Raw genomic sequence first — 23,486 nt, forward strand, 5'->3', positions numbered from 1 at the left:
GAAGCCTCCGCATTCACTTTTTGGTGACCTCACTTTCCGTTAGATTGGCAAACAAATCGGCTTACTCCACTCGTTACACGGAACGGATTAAGAACTTTGAAATACAGCGGCTTAAACCAACTGACTGTGTGAAAATTGTCGAGTTTTTGCCGCACGGATTTCTTGATCACGGCTCTTCTGCCTCGCACTTTGAGTTTGATTGACGGACAGCTTCGAAATCCCCTTTGGGAGCAGTTAGCTGATTGCAAGTGATTTCAGAGACAGGGTAATTATAAATGTTCATGGGAAATTAGCGTGGACAAAAAGCACTAATTATATGAACTGTGGCCAAAGTATATGTCTTACCTAATTTATACATGAATTCTCCTATACGCGGATAACTTAAAACTAATATATTAATTTAATACATTTTATTGAAAAACTAGGAATTTAACTAAAGGAGAATAAATTGATGCTTAATTGGTTTTAAGAGGTTTCAAGATTTTTCATTTGCATAAAATGCTGCCATCACAGCGTACAGTAGAACACGATATGAAGAACCAGAATCTGAAGTTAGTTTCGCGTCCGAGACGAGACTTCATTAACAAAGGCAACATACCTGTTCTTAGGCGCTGGCCAGAGATTAATTGCCATCGCTTTGGCCACAAAGAATCATTTTGCATAATATTTTCAATCAATTCGAGCGTCAATGAACGCTTATAAACATTGAAATTAAAAGTTATTGGCGGTATTTCGTTTTCATTTTTTGCGGGAAGATTAGAAAACTTAAAATTGAAACTGAGAGTTGGGGTCTGCGATTACGCAAAGGTCTCAAAAATAAACTGTTTATAATCAATAGGCAAAGCCATTAGATTGATTACTATTTGCCACACGCAAACTTTCCTCAAAACCACACTTTATTTTTGAAGTTGGTAAGTGCGGCTGCTGGTCATCAATAAATATTGATTGAGACGTGAAGGTCGGGTTTGGTCTGGGCTCATTAAAACTTTATGGACTTGTCGCTTTTGTTTTATTATCGAAATAGAACAACTTGATGGCACTTTACACAAATTGGTCTGAAGCATTTAGAACAGCTTCTGCTGGATTAACTTGTCCAGCCGAATGGAATTAATCAATTTTACGAGCTCTCCCTTTTTATACCCGTTACTCGTAGAGTAAAAGGGTATACTAGATTCGTTGAAAAGTATGTAACAGGCAGAAGGAAGTGTTTCCGACCATATAAAGTATATATATTCTTGATCAGGATCAGTAGACGAGTCGATCTGGCCATGTCCGTCTGTCCGTCCGTCTGTCCGTCTGTCCGTCTGTCCGTATGAACGTCGAGATCTCAGGAACTACAAAAGCTAGAAAGTTGAGATTAAGCATACAGACTCCAGGGACATAGACGCAGCGCAAGTTTGTCGATTCATGTTGCCACGCCCACTCTAACGCCCACAAACCGCCTAAAACTCCCACGTCCACACTTTTGAAAAATGTTTCGATATTTTTTCATTTTTGTATTAGTCTTGTAAATTTCTAACGATTTGCCAAAAAACTTTTTGCCACGCCCTCTCTAACGCCCACAAACCGCCCAAAGCTGCCACGCCCACACTATTGAAAAATGTTTTGATATTTTTTTCATTTTTGTATTAGTCTTGTAAATTTCTATCGATTTGCCAAAAAACTTTTTGCCACGCCCACTCTAACGCCCACAAAACCGCCAAAAACTGTATGTGCTGAAGACTCCTTCGCACTTCGAATAGCTGAGTAACGGGTATCAGATAGTCGGGGAACTCGACTATAGCGTTCTCTCTTGTTGATACTATGATCTCAAATGTTGCTATTTTTAATGCTTAGGAAAAAGGATTTTTTGGATTTTTTTCTGTGGGTTGTGACTTCTGCTGACATGGCTAATTAATGTGGAATTTATTTGAATTCCTGTTTTTGGTTATCCTAAACGAGATTAGCATGTTCATAAAAGTTTCATAAGATATGTGCAAAAAAAGCAAGTTTGCATCATGAATATGCAATCAAGAAGGTGGAACATTTCTTTATAGAGTTGAATGAATCTGATTGTCTGGATTATATAAAAAGAGGTTCTTTAAAGCGAAGCGAAAGCGGAAAGATAAAATGAAATAACTTGTATTTTTATATGAAATGTTTGACTTGAAAAAAACCCCACAGTTTCAGGTTGATTTATATGCCACTATTTATCATCATTTATTTTCAATGAAAGTTCTTGCCGAAGTGAAGGTAAAAGTCTTTCCAAAGAAATTTCAAACACGCTTATATTTTTTCGTTCCCTTGCTGCTGCTGTCTTTTGTTGAAAGTGAAAGCATTTCTAAGCGGATTAACATTTCTGAAAAATTTCTTTGACATTTTACTAGTCACGTGTGGGTAGTTTCTTTCTACCCCTGTCAGGTGAAATGCCATCCCCAAATGAGACATTAGCATCTTATAGTCCACCCGCGAAGCTAAAGTTCTAAAGTTTCGCCTCATATGGGACACCACCTCTATAGATTAAGTATACGCGGCGTGCGTCAGACGGTTCCTTGAACTTCACACAGTTACCTAAAATAGACGAACGTGGCAGGGCGTCTGAGACAGTTTGGTGGCTTCAAGCTTAAAGCGATGCTTAGTTATTATAGAATGTTATATGACAGCATAACCAGTATCATCTAGATGGCTATAATTCTGTGGGCCAGAGATATTATCATTCAAATGGCCAGCACCAAAAATCACCAAGTGACCAATCCGGACACCCAGCATTTGCGTCAACGAAGTAGTGCCCACCATGATATGATTCTAAGCTTGAGAAGATGGGCAGTTTTTGGGGAAGCACAATGGCGGAGGTAATAGCATCAGCTTTATGCAAAACACATTTCATAACACTTTCAGATAAGAAACTCGTCTCGGATATGAAAGAAAAGTTCGATTAACACTTCATGCCAGCTAAAACGAGTTCAAGTTCTTGAAACTAAACTACAAATTTAGAATTCTAATTTATGCACACACACATTTTGGCCAAATCGAATCAGTGAATTTTTGCAAATAAAACCAGCTACCAAACGAACATTGATTAGAATCAACAAAAAAATATAGAGAATGTGGTTTTCTGGTCCGCCCATCGTAAAAGTTCAGTTGTTTGGTTGGCAGTTCTTGATTGGTCTTGAATTTGTAGATTTTTGCAAGATTTTTTTATGATCTAATTTAAAGTGAGCTTTGTGTGCTAATGACGAACAAGAGAATGGATCAAAGTTACCTAATTGAATTATTTCCATGCTAATTTCTGTTTTCCCTCCTCCAAATAGTTCGTAAAATGTTTGCTGTTGCTTTATGCATATTTGCCTCTTGCTTCCCATTAATATCAAAATGTGACACCTGAGCTGGGTAATATATATATATCAGTTTTTGGGCCCACAATCTTAAGTTTAGCTTATATTAATCACTGTTTTTATTTGTGCGAAGCTTCAATGCCACTGTTTTAGTTTGCGCGCTTTTTAGCGTAGTTTCAATTCCTTTTAAAGCGATTTGGGGCTTGTATTTCCTCTTCAGAAAATTATGTGAGCAACGCATTATTTTTCGATAAATCAGCAGAGATAAAAAATCTGGGCAGGTGAGGCGTTTGAAAGGTGTTTTAAGAGGTTCAACCACTTGAAATAGTGGGATTTAAATTCAGGAATTCTCTTGCTCATTTTTGTAAACAATCTTTTAGTTTTTTATGGGCTTTATGGGTTTCGTCTTGACCACTTAAAGTTGCGGCTTTCGTTGTTTCGGGTGAGCTTAATTTGGTGTCATAATTTAAACAAATGCCTCGCTTATAAATTAATAAATATTTATAGTTTCAGTGCCCGGCTTAGGCAAATATTGGCTCGAAATATAAGCCCACATAAGCATTGGTCAATGTGTATCTCTAGTTTTTAGGCACTCGAAACGGAAGTAAAAATCAAATTCAATCCATGGAAGAAGATAAATTTCGCTCGGTGTTGACAGTCAACGGCACAAATGTGTATTGATTGATTGCAAGAAGGTGAAGGAAATTTGTTTGCAGTTTTGTCTGACCATGTTCGACCTTGAGGTTTTTGCTCCACCCCCCTGAAGAGGTCGCCCCTTCCACGAATTATCGCCAATACATGGTGGTTTAATGTTCTCTCAGTGTTCGGCCACAATTTGTATGCAAATGATTTGTTTATATGTTACCAGATGCTACTACAAACTCCACCTTGGCCAAACAAGTTCTTGGTGTCTGATATCATTGATAAGATGGCCAAGCGGATTATGTTTCTGGCCAAGTGCCTAAGACAATTGCGGGCTGTCACTCCATCAGACCCGGTCGTCATTTGTCTTGGCATTATTTCAAATCTTAATTGGCCGCGAATTCTTTTTCACTCTCGTGAATTTCTCACGTATTGTGCGATGACCAATGCGGCGAACAGGGGCGGATTAGAGATATTATTCGGGCGCTACTTTATTTCATTTCTTCCATATCTTTTGCTATTATAGCTGAAAAAATTACACAAACTTAAGATCAATCTTTGCTTTTTGTTATTACGGCAAGGCTTAAAACATGTTAAATAGTTGAGAGACTAGAAAGACTGTATAACTTGATCTTTTGGAACCGCTCCTGATTTTGTCACAAATCATATCGTAGGCCTGCTATTCTTTTGATTATCTAAAATTTGACTAATGCATTTTTAATGAAACGCCACGATGACATCACATATAATTTGTTGGTCGAGATAAAGAAACTACCAGAAATGAAGCCTAATAATTGGAAACTTGTCATCATATAAAAACGTAGCAGCTCTTTTAAAATTCCAAAAGAATTGCGTGTAATAATTACAAAATCATTCTCAAGCTGCTCGGCCGGATAAATTCCCAGCTACCATTAAATTCTGCGAAAACTGCAAACGGATGTAAATGTATCTTCTGCCAGAGCATCTGTGACGCATCCACGAGTGCGTTTCGCCTTTCACTTTAGGCTGCCCCCTCAACAAAAAAAAAAAAAACTTTTCCTTTCAACGGCATCCCGACATTAAAGGATTACAGGGGCGTTCTTCGTTTTTGCCATCAAATTGAAATTAAAGTCCAGTAGACTCGCCCGGAAATGGCGTAAGAAGAACAATCGAGAAGGGGCGATCAGGATTTCGAAGTTGATTTACTTTTTGGGTCCCAGATTGCACAAGGGCAACATGGCAAGAGTCATTCAACTTCGGTTACATAAGCATCGATGCGTGCAACTGAAGGAGGAAACAGCTGCTGGATGGGGGGATCTGCGTTGATATCTGAGATGTGAAGGTCGTCGTCGAATGCAACATGCAACATGGGCACTTGGGATCAAGGGACTTGCCCTGCACACCCATGACTCATTGGCAGTAGAGCAAGCCATTTGGCTGAACGATTTATGGTAACGATTCCCCATCTCCCCCATCACATTTCAGCTCATCTCATCTCATCGGCTTGAGTCAGAGGCGTTGACTTTTGGTATTTCGCCGGTGAGACTGCAACAAATTGATTTTTTGGTAGGCTTTCTAAATTTGGTGCTTCACGTACACATTCTGTCTGCCACAAAAATGTTGCCACATTGCGTAGCTCACTCGCTTCGGGTTCTTTGTTAGCATGAGATATTTATCTTGGGTTAAACTTGCTCAGTTCTTGTTCCTTTTTCCATATCGAACTTGGGCTTGGGCTTGTTAAAATCGTATATTTCTATTTATATTTTTGGTTTCTTGATAGTTTCGCCGGCTTATGAATTTGATTAACAAAAATTTAACTTGTTTTGCGACTGATGATAGCCAAAAGTTTTTCGTTTTGGGGTTTTGTTCTCTCAAAGGTCATTTCACAAAAAAATATATATATTTATTGTGTGTGACTCGTTGTGGTCATAAAAATTTAATTTTGTGTGGGCTAAAATTTTGCAAAATATATGTATAGATATTATATATATTTAAATTCCGCTGAGTAACAAATTTGGATTAATCTCAGTTGAAATATGTACAATTTCTTTGTCCCTTTTCAGAGCCTAAATATTATCTCAACCACTTGATGCTTTTTGGGTTTATCGCGAAATTATGTTTAATAATTTTACTGTCAATGAAACGCTGTCAAAAATGCATTTACATATGAAATAAAATTAAAACAAAACAAAAGCCCCGGTTTTTAAATATTTCATTTCGTTTTTCCTCTTTTTCGGTCAACTCGAAGCGGCTAAAATTAAAGCAAAAAAAATGTAATAATAATTTGAGAATGCTGAACGCTTAGCAGGATAAAGATATACCCCATTTACTAAGCTATGTCAAGGTCAATATTCGTGGCAGGTAAGACAAAAGGAATGCTGAGAATGCATTTAAGTATTTGAGTGTTTACGTTTCTTTTAGTAAGTATTAAGTTTTTTTATGCAGCCTTGCCAAATATTGCCATTGGCGAATTGTTTAAAATTTATTTCTTTAATCATTTACTAAGCCCACGTAGACATATTTTAAAAAATGAGCACCAGCTGCGTTGGATGGTTGCATGCTGAGCCAATTTCGATTTCATTGGATTGCCCTTTCCTTAAGGGTATCTTGAAAGTTAAAATCAAAATCTTATTAATCAATATATATAGTAAAAAAAACGTGCTAAGAATTGTTTTTGGTTCATTAATTATTATTAGTAATTATTTACCTTTTAATTAATTGCCATTGTTTCAGTTTTGATTGAAGGGTATTTAACTTTTGATTTCTCCATCTCTGCTGACTTCCCTTACTCATCTCTGTTTTTATAGTCGAAAATACTCATACTTTGTCTTCATACGGTGGGCTTTGTCCTTGACTTAAGCATTGTCATTAACTTCATCCTGTTTAATGTCCAAGAGCGAGGAAGCTGATTATTTTCTGTGTCAATTGCTGCATTCAAGAGCAAGCCAAGTTTTCGAAATAAGCTGAAATTGTTTTCCCGTTTCTGGCAGTCAAGCCATTTAATCCGCAAAATTTGCTTTAAATGTCAGCAACTCTATAAGAAATGTATGCAAAACAAAAATCTTGAGAAACATTCTAGCTAAGCGGATCATTAAACGGAAGTGTTTCGCAACTAAATGAAAAGGTGTCTGAATTATGGCAAACGGATTGGTAATCCTATCTGACATTGGGTTCGTGAGCTCATAGATTAATTGCTTAGCTACTGTGTGAGTTCATATCAGGATTTAGAAATATCTCAATTCTGGCTCAGTTGCGATCAATAGCTGCAGAGGAATTTTAATTATGCCCCTTGCATACACAGGAAGAAAAATTAGTATATGCGGAAATCGTGCGTCAGGTATAATAAATCCAAGCTCGCCTGGTTTTTTTGCAAAGCTTTAATTAAATCAATAAACCATCTAAATAATATTTAGCAAAATATAAAACCTCAGCGGCAGGAGCGAGAAAAATAAAACGACCACTATATCTATATCTGTGTATATGTTCGATTAACGATAAAATTAAATCAAAATAAACACGAAAAACTCGAATTTTCAATTAAAGACAAAAAACGTTCTTTGAACAAACAAACACGCTAGACAATAAAACATAAAAGAGAACAAATAAGATGAGGAAAAAAAAATCCATCTCTAAATATTAATGAACCCCAAGAACCTGAAAGTGAACTTACATTCTTGAGACACGCAAGCAGATCCTACAGAATTCGCAGCAAGAGAGTTCGATTCATAGCCGAGAATCGAACGCTTCGAGGAGAGTGATCAATATATCAAGTATACGACCCGTGCCTCCGTTGTGGCTTAGTTCGAGCTCATCTCTCCGGCGCTTGGCCAAATAAATTAACGAATCCGGCGAAAAAAGCAAACTCGTTCCAGTCACACTCACACTCACACAGACTCACGCACTTTAAGCCAGGTCTCTGTATGGGTTAGGAGCTGCTCTCAAGTACGATTTTTAGTCTTTTTGTGTCGAGTTTTGTTTTTTCGCCTTTTTGTTTCGCGTCTGCCTCTGTTTATATGGCTAAGACTCGATGCGTTCATCTTCAGTTCGTCCACATCGGTCACCACGGTATGAGCTCTAGTTTAGGCTCCTAAAAGTAAATACTAAAACACCATCCAACCACTTGTGATCAATGGCTATAGCAGCCCCAAGAGAACTGTACTAATTGCAAGGATAAACAAGAAGGAATATTAGCCAAATTCCGACTTTATAGTGCAAAACTGTGTGCCTGTCTGCGTTTCAATACAACTAAAATAAACATTTTCTTCTTTTTAAGATTGGAAAAGGAATAACTGAGTTTATTCCATTGTAAAATTCAAAACACCTTTATATTTACTGGCGTTTCTTGTGTCAAATAAACCATAAAACTCGTTGCAAAATGGCGCGTGCAGCTCTGTGCATGGTAAGTTATAAATAATTATTTTTTAATTATTCGATTTTGGAAGCTATTTATATGTCGCCTAATGCCTAATTGCCAATTAAAAATATTGTAGTCTTTAAACTGAGCTTACTTTCGGTTTTAAAACAAAGTTATGTCTTCAGCTGGCCTCCAATTCGATCGTTATTTCATCTCATGTTTAGCAATGACATTTAGCAATTGGCTAAATATATTGTCAAACATTAAATGCAAATACGTCTGCTCAGTTTGTTTGATCACATTCGAATATCGAGTATCGATCGAGTGATGTATGGCAACCAATTTCGAGCCAAGTTACGAGCTACGAACTGCATGTAGAATATTCGTACAGCTCATAACTGATATTCAAGACGGAATTCCGCATTTAACGAGCGTTAACAAGTCCGGGTCAAATTATAACTATTTCGGAACCCCTTATTCACTGTTCACCGTTCACTGTTTATTTGCTCAAGTATGGGCTCGAAGGCGACATTGTTGGGGTAAACGTTTAGTAATAATACTAATAATAATAATAGTCATAGCCAACCGGCATTTTTCTGGGCAAACAAATACGAATACCGGCAATTTCGAAACTTTGCGATGCGATGCAAACGCAGGTACTTCTATTTGCTTTGGCGCACAACGCAGAAGCAAAAGTATTGCCCAGTTTTTATTTGACTTGAATTTTTTGTGCTGCTCACGCTGCCGGATTTTATTATGGCTGTTGGGAATCGAATCGATACTCGGTACAATTTTGTTGTTTTTAGCCAGGGTTAGCAGATTAGTCAACGCACAAAAATGCGCCAGTAGGGAAGTACGTTGTTTACCAAAAATAACGAATTTCTGGGTATCTAACTAATACTCAGAAAGTGACAGCTATTTTTTTGCCATTCTGTGCATTATGCAAATTCCCAGTGTTTTGTATCATTTGTTACTTGTTGCTGTCTAAGGGAGTCACATATTAAATATGCAAAAGTTGAGATTAAATAAAACCATGAGTCAAGGACTTGCTTCATCATGAAATACTATCTCAAAAGAGTGTTAATTTGATTATGGCCAAAATATTCTTAGATAATGCTTATCCAAAGCTGTTAATTGTTTTTCGCTTGTGACCGCTACTATTTTTTTTACCTGCTATTTTGCGAGCACCAAAATTCCCCAAAAAGGTGCCATAATGATGCTCTAAGTGAGCCGCGATACTATCTCCAGTCGGGATAGAAAAAATGGCTTCGGTCTGGGGCCCTTGTCACCTGCCAAAATTACCCAATCCACGATGGTCTTTTGGGGTTAAGCTTTGCGGGCCTCGGCATTTATCACCGACGCCTGCGGCAGCAGCCTCTGTTTTGGGCCAAGATATTCTGCCAAGCACGTACGTGGCCAACAAACAAAAAGGGGGAAACAACAAAAAATGCGAAGTTGGGGGAGAAAAATATTGTTAATGCCCAGCGGCACAACGCTGACGGGGCATCTCATCTTGGCCCACAATTCTTTTTATTATAAATTTGTTCTCAGCTCGGGTTGTGCGGAATTTTAAAGAGTCCGCGGAATTTTCTTTCCCGCTTTTTGTGTAGTGCAATTTGAAGAGATTTAATCGGCGAGTAGGCATGTTGAGTCATAAAATGGAGTAGCCAAAGCCGAGTTTGGCATGACAAACAGTTGGCTGCTGGCAAACTGGGCAATTGAAATAAATTACGGCATTTATTTGGTTGTAAATTGGAGCGTTATGTCCAATGAATAGTTAAAATAGTTAAAAACTTAGTTCTAATGGAACATACAAGAATTAAGCCAAGAAATGGTGTGGTTCATGTTGCTTCCAGAATATACATATGATTTAATCCAAAACCAAAATGAAAGAAAAAGGGAAAAACAAGTTATTGAACTTTTTATCAAGCTGGGCAAGAACATCATTCCAGCCAGAACATCATTACGTAAGAGTTCAGGGAACTTCACCATTGGTTCTGCTATTTCTCCCACTTGCCAAGTAACTTTCGATATTTAAAGGCCCAAAAGGTCGCCTTTTATGCCGCATTAATTTATGAGGCTTCTTTGTTGCCGAATAAGTTTGTGCAAATTTCAATATGGAATCTGTATCTAAATTCGAATCTAGAAATGCAAATTAGGTCTCGATCGCTAGTCGGCGATTAGGAGAGACAAAAGCCAAAGGCGGCAGCTATGGACATACACATAGTTATACGATGGAGGAAGTCTTTGGTGCTGGTTTTGGGTAAAAACGAAAACGCTATTCAAAGAGTATTCATTAAGTTCCAGCCAGCCAAATGCCAAGAGTTGAAAGTAAAAGTTAAAAGTTTTTAACAATAATATGATGTCATTCGGGATGCTCGACCGTGCCAAGCACAACGGTTTATTTTTTAATTGCTTTAATAAATCAGAACAAGTCCAGGGGAAGTTCAGTGACAGTCGCAGAGATAATGAGCTACACATTCGGTGGACAAATTCCCAGCTTTGTCTCAGATCAAACTGGCTAATTCGTTTGCCTATCGATGGATTCTGATCTCATTAGCACTTTTCTGCTCCCAAAGAATTCTAGACGCGTCGCTAATTAAATTCAAGTCTGGATTAACTGGAAAATCCAAGCCGAAAGGCCATCGCCCACAGCTGGTTTTACTTGTTCCCCAGAATATTTTCGTTTCGATTAAATTTGGTTTTATTTTGCACAAAGATCTTAAAGTTTGTCCAGTTCCTATAAAGCTTTTGTTACTGCGGGGACCTTTTTATTTTTTGGTTACCCGTTTATGAATGCGCTTCATGAATGTTTGTTAGGCGTTTTTACGGCCATCTCTTTATCTCTTACTTTATGGAAATGTTTGCCGGAAAGCTGGGGCGTGTGTTGAAACAGGCATTTCACAATTCCCCAACAATGTTTCGTTAAAGAGAAATTTCACAATTCCCTGCAGCCCGAAAATGCATCCTAAAACGAATTGATAAACACAAAAAGATGTCATCGATTAAGGTCGCCGTCCCGCAGTCAGTTGCATTTTGATTCGATTTATAAAGTTTTTTTAAAAACAACAGCACATTTTTTCTTGTACAATTCATTGGCCGCCGGCAAAAGATCGACCTTGAAAAGTATAAATACTTACACGAAAAAAAGTTTCGCTCCAACCGCCAAAGGGCAAAAGCAGTCAAGATACTTCAGCGAAAAGTGTGAGGATGACTAAACCGGTTACTTTTCGTATGGTTATGATCATCGAGATGCTGATGATGATGATGAAAAATGCGCTGTACATCAGAAATCATGTTGGCAGCCACAGAAACAACCGCCTTGTGCGTGCGAATAAGTCGATTAATAAATTGTCTTCGCTGAGTTATGCAAACTCTTCAAGATTCATTGGCTCATAGAGCATACTACACACTACTCATACAGCACAGTATGCTGGATAGTAACCATAGATCGCTTTGGTTCTCAAGGCGTAGCCATATACGTTTTTTGGGTCACAACGTCAGTTGGCACTCGGTTTTGCATGATCTATGCGACTTGGAATTGATTTACTGCATTCGCAACTCGAAATTCGCCTCTTCGCACTTCTTTCATGACGCCTCGTCTGTGTACACACATTTTGGCCCACATTTGTTGGCTGGCTATTGAGTTTAATTGATTGGCAATTGATGTGAGGCTTTGTGCAGCGATCGGCAGCTCGAAAAGCGGGCTTGGCGGCCCCTTCACTCAATTTGAGAGCTTAATTATGCACAACAAATAAATTTGTCAGATTTTGGGCTAACCCATATTCGAAATAAATCTATATTTGAACTTTATTTATGAATGCCCAGAGTAATTGGTTTTATATTCCACTCCTATCTAATCAAATGTACCAATAGTAAGCACAGTTCTTATTCACTTTCTTTATTAACAATGGCTGAATGGCTCTTTCCTCCAATTTGCCACTAGAAAGACAGCAAGTCACATTAGTCAATCCATCAGCATTTTCGTATTTCCGTCATGTCAACGAAAACAGTTTCCCAGGCTGGAACTAAAGGAAAACTTACTCAATATGTTGGTTTCCCATAGGTGAAAGACGAAGTTTCAAATGCAATCAACTGGCGTAGTAAGTTCAAAATCGATAAGGGGCGAAAATAATGAGAAACTTTCGTAATAAAAAGCGGAAAAAAACAAATTTATTATGAAAAACTTGCCCTCAGGCTCGGTTATGTGGGTGAGATGGAAACGACCTCTGCTGTCAGCAGCTGCTGGATAGCATGGATAGCATGGCATAATAAATTAAAAACAAAAATGCTTTTTCCATAGTCTCCGGCATTTTTGTGCACCATTTATGTATTATTGATTAGTGGCGGAGATTTTGGAGCAGGCGATTTGGCCACATTTTAAACTTGCAGATATGCCAATCAAAAGACAGTTATCTGTCGAGCCACCGATTTGCATTAATGAGATTTCATATTTTCCATTTTTTTTGCCATTGGAATCTCAATCTTGAATCTCGGCCCGTTTGATGGCCGCGATAGGCAAATAAATTTGTTTTATGAGAAATTCATTTGTTTTGTCTCCGCTTTTTTTGGTTTCCTTCACATGGTTTGGTTTCCACTTTGTTTGCACCCACAAAAGACGCAAAATCATTGACCTTATCGCCAGCTATTGATAGATGGAATCTATTGCGGGTGTTGGCCATAAAATGCCATTGTCTCCCCTTTAATTACTGCAATCCCTCTTTAACCTTAAGGCAAACACACCCTCGCCGAAGAGATGGAGTCTCAATTTGGACTCGAACCAATCCATCAATTCATAAACGAATCGATTACTTAGCATAAGGCGAAGGTCATACTCCGCACCTGATTTTTGGCTACGAACTCAGCGGCGACATATTTAAGAATTATGATATTTTAATTCTATATTAGGAACTCGTTTCCACAAGGAAGTCTTGGCGATGCCGGAACTCGACTTGCTTTTATTAATTCTATGGACAATATATGCAAATCGATGAGCGGATCAATTTCGTAATCTCAGCTACTCAGGCGGAGATCTTCGGCCAAAAGATGATCCAATGATTATTATGTGGGACAGTTGAGTGCTAAAACCTGATGCTAAGTGGTAATCGATTTGGCGCTGCCACTCAGAATGCCAGCAAGTGCATTTGGAACTAAGCTAATTGTCCATTACTGTCAGTGGAAGCCAACTAGTTTTTCTTGGTCGACTGTGACAAATCTTGGGAAATTAGCATGTTCTGCCAAATCGCAAACTCCAGTTCCAGTTTGCTAAAAAGTCCGTCAACATTTGACGAGTGAGCCAAGAATGCGTTGTGATTTGATTATTATGCCTTTGACATTTTGCCAGCGGTTTTGGTGAACGGATTTCTTCTTTTTTTCTCTTTTTTGTTTTTTTTTGGCTTTGCTGTATTTTTCTTTGCCTCGGTTTCGAATCGAACCGGATCTAAACGGCTGCTGATTTGTTTGGGCCTGTTGTCGGAGATACAAATAACCAAAAACGAGCTCATCTCTGAACGGAGTATGCAAATTGAGCCGAGCCAAGCCAAAGACTTAAGTCTTTGAGATACTTGCTCGGTTTCTGTGGGGGCGTGCCTTGAATGTGACAAATCTTTCGACAGTTGTAGGATTTGGGTTTTTCGTTGGACAGTTTCATTAATCATACGCCTATGTTTTTCTTGCACTTTTTTTCAGGCCGTCGCTTGCATCTTCTTGCAATGCGTGTACTCTGCCAAGTTCGATGATCAGAACCGTCGTCTGATTCTCGATATTGACGACCAAAAGACAACGAACCGTCAGTACTATTCGTCAAACATTGACACAAGTAAGTGAAGCCGTTTAACAATTTTATATCCGTGCCTATCTAAGCCGCTTGAATCCATCCCAAAACATCCGAAAAGTAAAAGTAGTACAATCCCTTATCCAATCCATTAACTATGTAAAAACCAGTTGAATTTTGTACTGCCCATCCATTTCTGATCTGACCCATCCATGCAGTTAGTTAGTCCTTGTTATTGTTTTCGTTATTTATATACCACTTAAGTAGTTAACTTGACCAACAAATTGTTATCGTAGTTGTTAGTAGTACCGTAGTCGTAAGTAATTGTACCGCCCCCTTACACACCCCTTTTGATAGTTCAACCGACTTACATCAATTAATCTCTATCCCCCAAAATCGAAACAACCAACCACCAATTGTAGTACCCTCCTATATATATATAGACATTTATATATATTTCCGTAGCAGCTTTACTAAACTCACCCAGTAGAACTCGTAGTATCAAATTGTAAATATATATACACGCTCAATCAATCAATCAACCATTACCTATATCTCTCCTCTCTCTTATTGTATGCTACTTTCTCCTCCTCTTACATATAAATTTACACTTCCTTCAACAGTTTTATGTAGTGGACATTTGTTCTTCAGTGGCCAAAAGTTCTACATGAAACCTCTTTAAAAATGCTTCGCATACTCATAACTCTACCACACCACCTCAAAATTGATTACTCCGAACCAAAAAAGCGAAAAAAATTAATTGAAAAATACCCAAACAACAACAGCACACAACAAACACCAACATTTTCCTTATACAAACCTCATCTGATTAGGTTCTTCGTCGAACTTTCAGTTACAGCGCCCTTTTAAGAGAAGTTAGAACACAGTTAGTCGAAAGTCTTAGGGTTATATAAACACACCATTTACAGGTCCTCACAGCACTACAAACCAAAAAAAAAATAAATAAACCAAAAACTGCAAGCAATCACAACAAAACAAAAGCGTTATACTCTAAACATTACTCTTCCAAACCAAACAAAACACCACCAAATCAAAAACCAATCCAAATCGACACGAACCCACCCACAACGATCACGATCACCCAAAAGATGCCTATCGGTATGGCTACGATGTCGGCAAGACCGGCAACTTCCATCACGAGACCCGCGGTCCCGATGGAGTCACCTACGGCTGCTACGGCCTGATCGACCCCTACCACCTCCTCCGGGCAACACACTACGTGGCCGATGCCCACGGCTACCGCACCGTGGAGCCGGAGATGCCAGTGGAGACCTTCCCGCCCCATCTGTACAGCGAGACCAACGGCGGTCCATCGGAGCCGGGCATTGTGCTGCAATGGGAGGAGCTGTACTTCCCCATCGGATGTGGAAAGTTTGCGAATGGCGCCCAGCACGGCGTTCCATTCTTCCTAGATGATGTAAGGGTTGATGGGGTTCTGTTCCGGGCGGTTTCTGCACATTTCCCAGAATTCAACCTGTTTGGTTAACGGGCATTCTTGGAAATGCGTAGAAATGCGCCAGTTGGACCCCTTCTAATCCGACGCACACACACACATATTTTGCAGTTTAAGAACAAGGGCGGTAGCAACGATGCGATACCATCGTTCTCGGCCAACACAATTGTGATCAAGGGCTCCGACCAGAAGAGTCTGCCCATCCACAAGCCCACGGGTCCACTGGTGCCGCAGGGCACGGGGATCTTTGGCACGGACAAGGGTCATTCGGATCTCAGCCATCCCGGCGATCAGGCGCCGTCCTTCCATTCGGTGAACACCCTGCTACCGGGCAGCAATAGTGAGCAATGAGCTAGAGATGGGATCTGCGGATCGGAAACTGCATCGTTTGTGTCCTTTTAGATGATGGCCAGTACGTGCCGGATAGTAATCCCTATGTGCATGTGATTGGACCCAATGGCGGTAATGGAGGCAATGGAGGCAGCGGCTCTGGCGGCGGTTTCGGTGGAAACGGAGGATTTGGAGGCGTTGGCGGTTTCGGACCCAATGGCCCGGGTGGCCCGAATGGCCCAAAGGGACCCAAGGGACCCAAGGGTCCGCCGGGACCACCGGGACCACCTGGCGGCTTGGGTCCGGTCGGCGCGGGAGGAGGAGCCTCAGGAAAACCGGTCTATAAGGATGGCGATCGCACTGGCCTGGGCGCCGGTTCCGGAATCGGTTCCGGTGATCGCATTAGCACCGGAAACGGTGGCGGTGTCGGCGCTGGCGACCGTTACACCACCGGAAACGGTGGCGGTGTCGGTGCTGGTGACCGTTACACCACCGGAAACGGCGGTGCTGCCGGTTCCGGCGATCGCTATACCACCGGAAACGGTGGCGCCGTTGGCACGGGCAGCGGTTTCGGAATCGGAGCCGGTGGCCAGTATCGCCCGGATAATGAGGGAACCTACACGAGCACCTACACGCACACAGAGACCGGTTTTCCTGGGGCCATTCCATACACTCCAGGTTAGCCCTCCAACGATTTCTCTACTCATGGAGAGCTAAATTTGAACGAGCTGTGGAGGAAGCGGATGATGGGTAGCCTGCTATGGTGTTACCCAATCAAAAAAAAAAGGGTGCCAATGAAACATCGATTAATTTCTCATCTTAGTGCGCGATCAGTTCGTTCAAATTTCTCTCTTCGAGGCTTTTAGTTTGTAAGATAGCGATCTTAAACGTATGTCTTTCTTTACAATAATTCGTACTTAAACTTTAAACTATGCTAAGCAACTATCTGTTTATTTTCAGCCAAGAAACAATGATTTCGCACCTTACTTCAATATTTTCTATAATCCTTTTATCCTTTTTGCCAATTTTCCCCCAAAAAGAACATATACTCGTACACACATACTTAAGTCAGGCAATGCTAGGGCACGTTTTTGATTTCAGTTATCCTTTATCAGAGCACCTTTCCCAAGAGCGCACAATCCCTGCACAAAAAGTTATCCAATGAAATATGAAATTGAACACCAATTGATCATAAATTCTGTGTCTCAGCGTTCATTTGGCTGAGATCGGATCACAGTTATCTCACCCATGCTTGCACCGATTCTTCAGTTCAACACCCACCTATCCACACACAGATACACCCACACACCCACACAGCCACACACCAAAACACCCACACAAATACACACATTTATTGTAAAATAATTACACGGCACATGAAAATGTACAAAAAATTCGCTTGAGCAATGACTATTAATCAATTCTATAAATGCAACTAACAATTAATACCTGTGATTTATTTTAGTTTGGTTTTCGGTGTTCCTCCTGATCCCCCAACTAAGCCCATACTTTAATACTAACTCCATCCTACTTGTTTGCTTTGTTGTTCTGATTTTCGTTTTTATTTATTATTTATTTTTGGTGTCGGTGTAGAACGTAAGCCTGTAATTTTCGAATGTTACACGAATACCTAGAGCAGTTTTAGAAAATCCATTGTTGTAGTTAATGTATTGATTAATATACGTAGTTACTAGTAGCTAGTATCTGTAGTTAAAACGTGAGCATGTAGAAAGTACACTTTTTACGGCACAGTTTTTAATCGAACGATTTCTATGATCTTCAAATCCACTATCTAGATAACGGTAAATATAACGGCAACAGCGGACGCTATAACGGTGAGTAACTGTGAAAACCGACGTATAGAACTGTGAATACTCATTTCATTCGAATGCCATGCACAGGTATTAACGATGGTCGCTATTATCACGATGATTCGGGCAAATATGTCCACGTTGAAGGCCCCACTGGACCACCGGCACCCCCATATGTCCACGTGGTTGGACCCGAAGGCGGATTCGGCGGCAATGGCGGCAAGGGAGACGGCGGCGGCGTAGGCCCCGGCGGCCCAGGAGGACCTAAAGGACCTGGCGGTAAAATCCCTGCTCTATCCGTGCTCGAAAACACATTTGTATTACAATTTTGAACTCGCATTCCAGGCCCCAAGGGACCCAACGGACCCAACGGACCACCCGGCCCACCTGGACCACCCGGACCACCTGGTATGTTCTATAGGACGGCCCAAATTGTTCCATATATTAAGCAATTGCATACCTTTTAGGACCACCCGGACCCAAGGGACCTACTAAGCCCGGACCTTTCGGACCTCCGGGACCACCCGGACCTCCTGGACCCACTAGGCCCGGACCTAAGGGACCACCCGGCCCACCTGGTAAGCCACATTAGTCACTTATTGGATTAACAGATGTTAGAAGAAATCCGATTGCATTGCAGGACCTTCTCCCAACGATCCCCGGTACTCGGACAAGGAAACGCCCGGCTATCTGCCACCAAACCAACGGGGTAAAATCACGAAACCACCTCCATCCTACTCACAAGTCATTGAAATTGAGCCACCAAAAACAGTATATAAGCCGAATTACGAACAAAATAATGATTATGCTATTAAGAAACCATCCGTAACGACAAAGCCACCACTAACATATATTCCTCCTTCTTCTCCCAACACTCCAAAACCCTATGTTCCCGCTCCCGTTCCCGTTCCTGTTCCCGTACCCGCTCCTCGACCGCCATCCCCAAAAATAACCACGACGATCGTACAACCAAAGGTTCCCGTCGCCACTATTGAGAAGGATAAGCCACATAAGAGCGTTCCCACACCGCCAGTGACAACGGGTAATATTGAAAACCACACCTACTTGCCACCACCACCACCGACTCCGAAATACGTGACCCAGACCAAGACCCCGACCAAGACCCCGACTCCCATTCCGGTTCGCACTCCGGCCCCGATTCCCGTCTATTACGAACCCTCGACTCCACGACCCTTCGAAAAGGTGGTGACCCAACCGCCGCAGATCCAGTACCATACACCACAGCTGCCCCCCGTGGTGGTGCCCAAACAACCAGTGACCGTTCCGTACAAACCCGTGACCCGACCTCCACCCGTTTACGTTGAACCGAAAGTAACGCCACGTCCCTCTCCCCCATTGCATGTGCCATCGATCAGCGATCAGTCCTGTGTTTGTAACGCCGATAAGACGCACTCATCGAAAAGCACCCTTACCTCAACCACAACCACCACCACCACGAACTCCTATCCCAATCCCGCCTCCGTTGACTTTAATAAACAATTTTCCGGCTTCAATGGACAAGCAAACTTCGGCAGCATAATAAACGCCATGTCACTCACCCAATTGCCGGTGATACCACAGGCCCCCGGACAGCCGGCCTTCTATCCGCCGGACAAGATTCCCAAGGGAGCCGTTATCGCCCTAATGCCCGTGGTCATCCTGCCGCAGGAGTACTACTCGAACTGTGAGGAGAACTCGATTAACCAACACACGAACATCGATTCCTTCCCGCTGGGCGTTCAGCCTGGCGTATCCTTCAGCCTTCACTCGGTGCTGACGGGTTCGGCGCCCAAGGATCAGTGCATGTGCCCCTGCTCATGCACCCAGAATCTGCCGGCCAGACTACACAAGAAACGCGAGGCCAGCGATGCTGAGGCTCCGCTGGAGGTCAAGGCTGCGGAACCCGTTGCCGCCGCCTCTGATGAGGTGAAAACCCTGGTCGATCCCGTGCCAGCCGCCTCCACCCCCGATGAGGTGAAAGTCCAGGCCGAACCCGTTCCAGCCGCCGCCGAAGAGGTGAAGGTCCTGGCCGAACCCGTGCCAGCCGCCGCCGAAGAGGTGAAGGTCCTGGCCGAACCCGTGCCAGCCGCCTCCGAAGTGTCCAAGGCTGAGGTTCAGCCAGCAGCCGCCGCCTCCGAGGAGAATAAAGCCCAGGTGGTGGAGCCCAAGCCCGCAGCATCCGAAGAGGTGAAGGTACAGGCTGAACCCGTTGCAGCAGCCAGCGAGGAAGTGAAAGTGAAAGCTGAACCCGAAGCAGAGAAAGTCCTGGCTGACCCCAAACCCGAAACCAAGGCGACTAGCGAGACGAACTGAGACAAGGACGAGAGGACCATCCCATTCCCCTCCCAGATCCCGCTTGAATCCCCAAATCCCAACCTCGATCCTACCTCCTCCTCGAAAAACTAAACCTAGTCTAAGTGTTTTTAATGTCTGCCAGGCAGGGCCAACCAGCATTTAAGAAGCGTAAATCGAATGATTTGATGATGGAGCACCCAGTTAATGTGTTCGCTTTTTCGTGTGTTAAATTTCGAAAACGATGATAAACGGTTTTGGTAAATGCACTCCAAACCGCCTGTCCACGATGAGTTTCGCAGCTCTCCAATGTAATATCTCCCTCAGATACTATTTGTGATCTATACTTATCCTTAGGAGAGCACTGTGAATTGGCAAAGAAGAGAGATAATTGTTTTGTGACATGTTGTTTATTATGCATTTGTGTATGCTTTTTATTTTTTTATGATTTTGTTCACTCTTATTTCTTTATGATTTTTATCAGCTTTAGTTCTTAGTTTATTTAATGTCTACGCTAATCGTGATTGAGACGGAATAATGAATTGTTATGTCAAAAGAGAAACACTGAAATTAAATAAAAATTTTAAGAAAATGCATTCTGGCCTTATTATTATACCCGTTACTCGTACAGTAAAAGGGTTTTCTAGATTCGTTGAAAAAAATCCATGGGATCTCCCATTGGATATGGGATCTTCCATGGGATATGGGATCTCTCATGGGATATGGGATTCCATGGGATATGGGACATTCCATATTTGGACCAATATTTCAAATGTTCTGATCAAAATACTGATATTTAAATCGCAAAAAAACAGAAAATAAATTTTCGGCCAAAATCCCAAAATCATCATCAAAAATTGGAAAAAATATGAAAAAAAATACATATTTTTTGGTAAACACAGTTCGATTGGAAATTTAATTACGAATTCAACGAGATATGACAATCCATATTTGGACCAATATTTTGAAGGTTCTGATCAAAATATTGATATTTAAATCGCAAAAAACAGAAATTTTTTGGCCAAAATCCAAAAATCATCATCCAAAAATTGAAAAAAATTTGAAAATAAAAAACATTTTTTTTGGTAAACACAGTTTGATTCGAAATTTAATTACGAATTCAACGAGATATGACATTCCATATTTGGACCAATATTTCGAATGTTCTGATCAAAATATTGATATTTAAATCGCAAAAAACAGAAAATTGTTGGCCAAAATCCAAAAATCATCATCCAAAAATTGAAAAAAATTTGAAAATAAAAAACATTTTTTTTGGTAAACTAAGTTTGATTGGAAATTTAATTACGAATTCAACGAGATATGACTTTCCATATTTGGAACACTATTTCGAATGTTATGATCAAAATACTGATATTTATATCGCAAAAAAACAGAAAATCAATTTTCGGCCAAAATCCAAAAATCATCATCAAAAATTGAAAAAAATTTAAAAAAAAAACAATATTGGATTCCATGGGATATGGGATCTCCCATGCGATATGGGATCTGCCATGGGATATGGGAAATATGTGGAAAATAGGAACACGATGAATACCTTTGAAAGCTAGATGTACTAATAATTTACTTTTGGATTACGGTACATAAGAGTTACTTAAATAGAGGACGAGGATTACCCTTTTTGGTTCCGCCATGAAGAAAAAATGTGCGCATGTGGCCATTGTCAAATAAACTTGCCTTAAAGAGTTAGTTTAAACTGTAAGGTTTGGTTTCAACACAACTTGGTAACCTTTACCCTCAGGTAACGAATATCATACAAAAGTACTCCGGCGCAGTTGACAAATGTGTTACATACCTTAAAGGCGTTTTCTTTAGATATTTTTACTGTACAGCAACCATACCAATTTAGTGGCGCCATTACTGAGTTTGTGTATCTACAGTACCTACAAAGATATTTAGGCCTAAAAGTATACTGGCATCTAAGAAAATCATTGACTTAAGTAACATCTTTAATTGATTGATTTCGTGTTACCTACATTTGCGCGATCTGTTAGAAATTGACTTGCCATATAATATATTTATATCTATAATAATCATATATTTATATATACATATGTATGTATTTATATTTTTATAGAATAAGTGTAATTGATGTTAGCCACACACATTCCAGATATACATAAGTAGGGTATAATAATTACTTTTATTTTATATTTAAATTTTGCAGGGTTTACTGTAGTCGACTTCAGCTAATTAGATTTATCTGCCGCTCCTGATGCGTAAAATGGCTGTCGCCAAGAAATATCTGGCAGCAACATTTGCCATTTGCAAATATGTGTAAGGCTCTTTTGTGCCCCCAATGCACGAGCAATCCGAGCAGGTGAGGTCCTTGGAAAAGGACTTGAAATCAATAGGCAAACAAAGAGAGGCACTGAAGCCAGAGTGAAATGAATACATTGTGTTTATTTTTTATTATTCTTGTGTTTTTCCTCTTTGTTGTTTTGATAGGTATGAAATGGAAATGCCTTTAAGCTTGGAAGGCTTGGCATAATTTTGCCTACAGCTTAAAGAAAACAGAGCGCAGATATTTCATTAGCATTTATTAAATTATTAACTGGAAATTTTCAATTTTTACCCGATGGAAATATGCATCTCGTTGGCGGCATACTTGTTATTAAATTCTTCATAAAATGGGCTGCACTCTTTGGCAAGTAACAATTTTACCTTGGCTACATGAGTAACCCAGTTTTGGGATATATTTTACGACTATGTTGGGTAAATATCCAAAGAGTTGTAATACCCGCATGTTGCAAAATAGCCGATACTTTTCACACATCGTATCTTGAACATTAGCTGTGAACTCTTCAGTTGGTTTTAGGGTTTGGTTGGAGGCCGAATTTCGGGTAAACACAAATACGGTTTTGAGATAATTTTCAAGCTTTCTAGTGCGATTGGGAACTGGAGTTTTATGAATGAGCCTGCTACTTCTCATGGCCTTTAAGAATTACAGCATACGTGGCGGTCTATTTGCACCACCACGATAACCGGCGATTATGCAAGAGGTTAGCAGCAGAAAAAAAAGTTCACAAAAACCAACAAGAAGTCAAAAAAGCTAAATATTTAGATAGCAAACTCTCTGTAGATAATTGGAATTAAAGATATACTAAGCACACACGACCTGGCCAGCAGCGTTTTCAGCATTCTCATTCATGGCGAGATGGCGGGAAACTTGAAAGAAATGCGATCTGTGAACTGTGGGTAAATATTCAATGGTTTACCGGGGCGAGGCTTTTCTCTGTATTTTGTTTTTGTTTTGGTTTCGGTTTTGTTTTTGTTTTTGTTTTTGCCTTGGCTATTTGTGTTTGTTAAAGTTTTGCAAAGGCAAATAGGTAGGTAATATTAAACCCGGCTCACGCACCGGCAAGATGGGCATTTATTTTGTCACCTGCCTCGAGTAATTGAGAATATTACGCGTATTACTCAATAATCATAGATAATCACTGGCTGAAAAGGCCTCAATGCGCTGCTCAGAATGGTTAGAACTCTTTAGGGCTGG

General features: G+C 40.6%; 1 protein-coding gene across 1 annotated transcript; it reads left to right on the plus strand.

Annotated features, from left to right (window-relative positions):
• The first annotated feature begins 7,987 nt into the window (after positions 1 to 7,987).
• LOC122616992 (nascent polypeptide-associated complex subunit alpha, muscle-specific form) lies at positions 7,988 to 20,421 on the plus strand. The gene is made up of 11 exons (XM_043792619.1): positions 7,988 to 8,000; positions 8,209 to 8,334; positions 13,978 to 14,107; positions 15,172 to 15,500; positions 15,648 to 15,876; positions 15,939 to 16,544; positions 17,663 to 17,701; positions 17,768 to 17,956; positions 18,023 to 18,085; positions 18,145 to 18,255; positions 18,318 to 20,421. Exons 2-11 carry the CDS (start codon positions 8,311 to 8,313, stop codon positions 19,988 to 19,990), a joined length of 3,393 nt encoding a protein of 1,130 aa, XP_043648554.1. The 5' UTR covers positions 7,988 to 8,000; positions 8,209 to 8,310; the 3' UTR covers positions 19,991 to 20,421.
• The last annotated feature ends 3,065 nt before the right edge of the window (positions 20,422 to 23,486 follow it).

This window comes from Drosophila teissieri, chromosome 3L (assembly GCF_016746235.2).
Source record: "Drosophila teissieri strain GT53w chromosome 3L, Prin_Dtei_1.1, whole genome shotgun sequence".
In the NCBI taxonomy this organism is placed as follows: Eukaryota; Metazoa; Arthropoda; class Insecta; order Diptera; family Drosophilidae; genus Drosophila; species Drosophila teissieri.

What these genes read in the sequence shown, in the direction of transcription:
- LOC122616992 (XM_043792619.1), top strand. Translation starts at nt 8,311, where the DNA reads ATGGCGCGTGCAGCTCTGTGCATG. An exon ending in GGCCATTCCATACACTCCAG is followed by an intron (nt 16,545 to 17,662) that starts GTTAGCCCTCCA and finishes TCCACTATCTAG; the next exon opens with ATAACGGTAAATATAACGGC. An exon ending in TGGACCACCCGGACCACCTG is followed by an intron (nt 18,086 to 18,144) that starts GTATGTTCTATA and finishes CATACCTTTTAG; the next exon opens with GACCACCCGGACCCAAGGGA.